Source organism: Chaetura pelagica, unplaced genomic scaffold (assembly GCF_000747805.2).
Source record: "Chaetura pelagica isolate M959 unplaced genomic scaffold, ChaPel_1.0 scaffold20, whole genome shotgun sequence".
In the NCBI taxonomy this organism is placed as follows: domain Eukaryota; kingdom Metazoa; phylum Chordata; class Aves; order Apodiformes; family Apodidae; genus Chaetura; species Chaetura pelagica.
The window spans coordinates 2783892-2785981 of NW_009951958.1; the positions used below are offsets into that span (position 1 = coordinate 2783892).

At 61.2% G+C, this 2090-nt stretch overlaps 1 protein-coding gene across 1 annotated transcript in view; it reads right to left on the reverse strand.

Moving 5' to 3' along the window:
* Positions 1–1537, reverse strand: part of EIF4G1 (eukaryotic translation initiation factor 4 gamma, 1) — a 19332-nt gene extending 17795 nt beyond the window's left edge. Inside the window, 2 exon segments of the mRNA XM_009999485.1 lie at positions 1248–1334; positions 1435–1537. Of these exon segments, the coding sequence (XP_009997787.1) occupies positions 1248–1334; positions 1435–1509 (162 nt within the window). The 5' untranslated portion in view covers positions 1510–1537.
* Positions 1538–2090: the final 553 nt, after the last annotated feature.

The following is a 2090-nucleotide window of genomic DNA, read 5'->3' on the forward strand; positions in this document are numbered from 1 at the left end:
GGAGGGGGGCCGGCAGCCCCAGCGTCCAGAGCCGGCCTCGTCCGCACGCAGCTCGGCGGCGGCAGATCCCAGCGTGCTTCGCACCGGCTCCCGGCGCTCGCACTGAATGCTGGGATCTGTAGTCCCGCTGTGCCCAGCTCGACGGCAAGTGTGCACAACTGGCTATTTCCACCCCTGTCCCCAGCCTGTGCCATTCATCCCAATGCAGCTTCTTTGCCGGGCAGGAGCATCCCCAGGAGCAGTGGCTCAAGCCCAACAGCAAGTGGGCAAGGAAGGGTCCGCGCACACACCCCAGGGCAAGGAGAAAGCATTACCTGAAGAGACCTGAATCCTCCCTGTTAGCAAGCGCACGCATACAGAGGGAAAAGGGGAGAGACAGGAGTTACCCGCATTGGGACAGGGCTTGGACACAGAGTGACTGGTAGAGGTGGGACAAGAGGCCAGGAAGCCCTTTGTCTAGGGCCCACATCCCAAATCCATTGGGATTCCGTGTAAGGATCCTTCCCTGCCCCTTGTAGGGGTCCCTAGCACACCAAGGACATCACCAGATCCATTCCCAACAGCTCCTCCACATAAGAGGGCTGATGGAAATCCAGAGCCTTGCATAGCACCACAGAGCCTTGGGAGACTACCCCCCCACACTTTGTGGGGGGAAAGAGGAAGAGAAAGAATGACACAGGCAGAAGAGACAGCCTGCGCCAGGGTTAGCACAGGCACAGTTGCATGCTACAGGCTTCATGCAAGGAGGAAACTGGGGAGACACTGCAGGGAAACCCCCCGGCCAAGTTGAGTGGACATCCCCCACTTTCCCTGGATGAGCCTGTTCCCCGCCTCTGGGGTCTCCACGTGCTCCCCAGCCCCTTCATGCCCAGGGTGGGTATTTCTGTGCAGTGTTGGGGCAGAGTGCTCGGCATGCGGGGTGGGGGATCTGGGTTAGTACCTGCTGGTGAATAGCCCGAGGCCCTGCTGGAAACTGAGAGAGGAGAGGGAGGTTTGGGGCAGGGGAGAAAGCAGAGAAGAGCAGTCACTCGTTGGGCATCCCTGGCCAGAGGCATCTGGCCCCCCACCCGCCAGGCTAGGAGGTCCCCAGGCAGTAGTCATGGTTTAGACTGCAGGCATACACCAGTCCTGGGGAGCACCACGGGCCTTCGAGCACTGTAGCAGGGGGACTACTTGGCCAGGAGGCAAAAAGCTGCTGGATTTTCCCACCCAGCACAAACCCCTCCAACCCAGAGAAAAGCCTTTACCTGGCGTGGCTGAGAAGGCGTATTCATTTGTGAGGTCGGTGCCGGGTTAAAAACCACAGCTGCCGTCTGACCGGGTGGGAATGTCGGCTGGAAAGAGGCAGGGAGGAAAAAAGATGGCACCAATGCCCTTGGCACAAAGCAGGGAGGCAAAGCTGGGTTCCCCCGAGACCCCAAAAGGGCCAGTTACCTGCGGCAGTCCGGGAGAAGGGGCAGGGTGCGGGGCTGTCGGGGCTCCTCCTGTGGGCTGTGGAGCTTTGTTCATTTCATGGGGTTGTGCATAAGGATCCCCTCGCTATCTGCGGGGACAGGGACAGCAGGTATAAGCTGGAGGTGGGCAGCACCCCAGGCATCTGTCCCCTGTCTATGTCAGCCCCAAAAATGAGGTATCTACAGGCCCTAAGCATAAAGCCAGTCACTGGCAGTGTCCCACAGGCAGCACCTCACGAGGGTGTGAACCCCCAGCCACCTCCTCCTGCCCCACTGGGGCACAGGGAGAGGGTGGACATCCTGAGCAGGACGCCATGCCCCACAGAGCAAAGCCCCCCTGTCATGCCCCAAATCCAGCCACATTCCCTGGCAGGACCGACCCCCTTGCAATGACAGAGCCTGGCTAGGGTCCCGACAATCAGGCATCAATGCCTGTGACCACTACCAGCACCCAGGCCACTACCAGCTCCGGGGGGCTGGGAGGGCCGGCAGCACCCTGGCGTCAGCCGTGCCCAGCTCCACCCCAGCTGACCTACTAAGGCTTCCCTCGGCCGGCCAAACCTGTTCCTGCCGGTGGTGCCGGGTCCCGGCACACACCACAAACGCCTACCAGGCAAGGCAGGGCGCCGCCCCCAT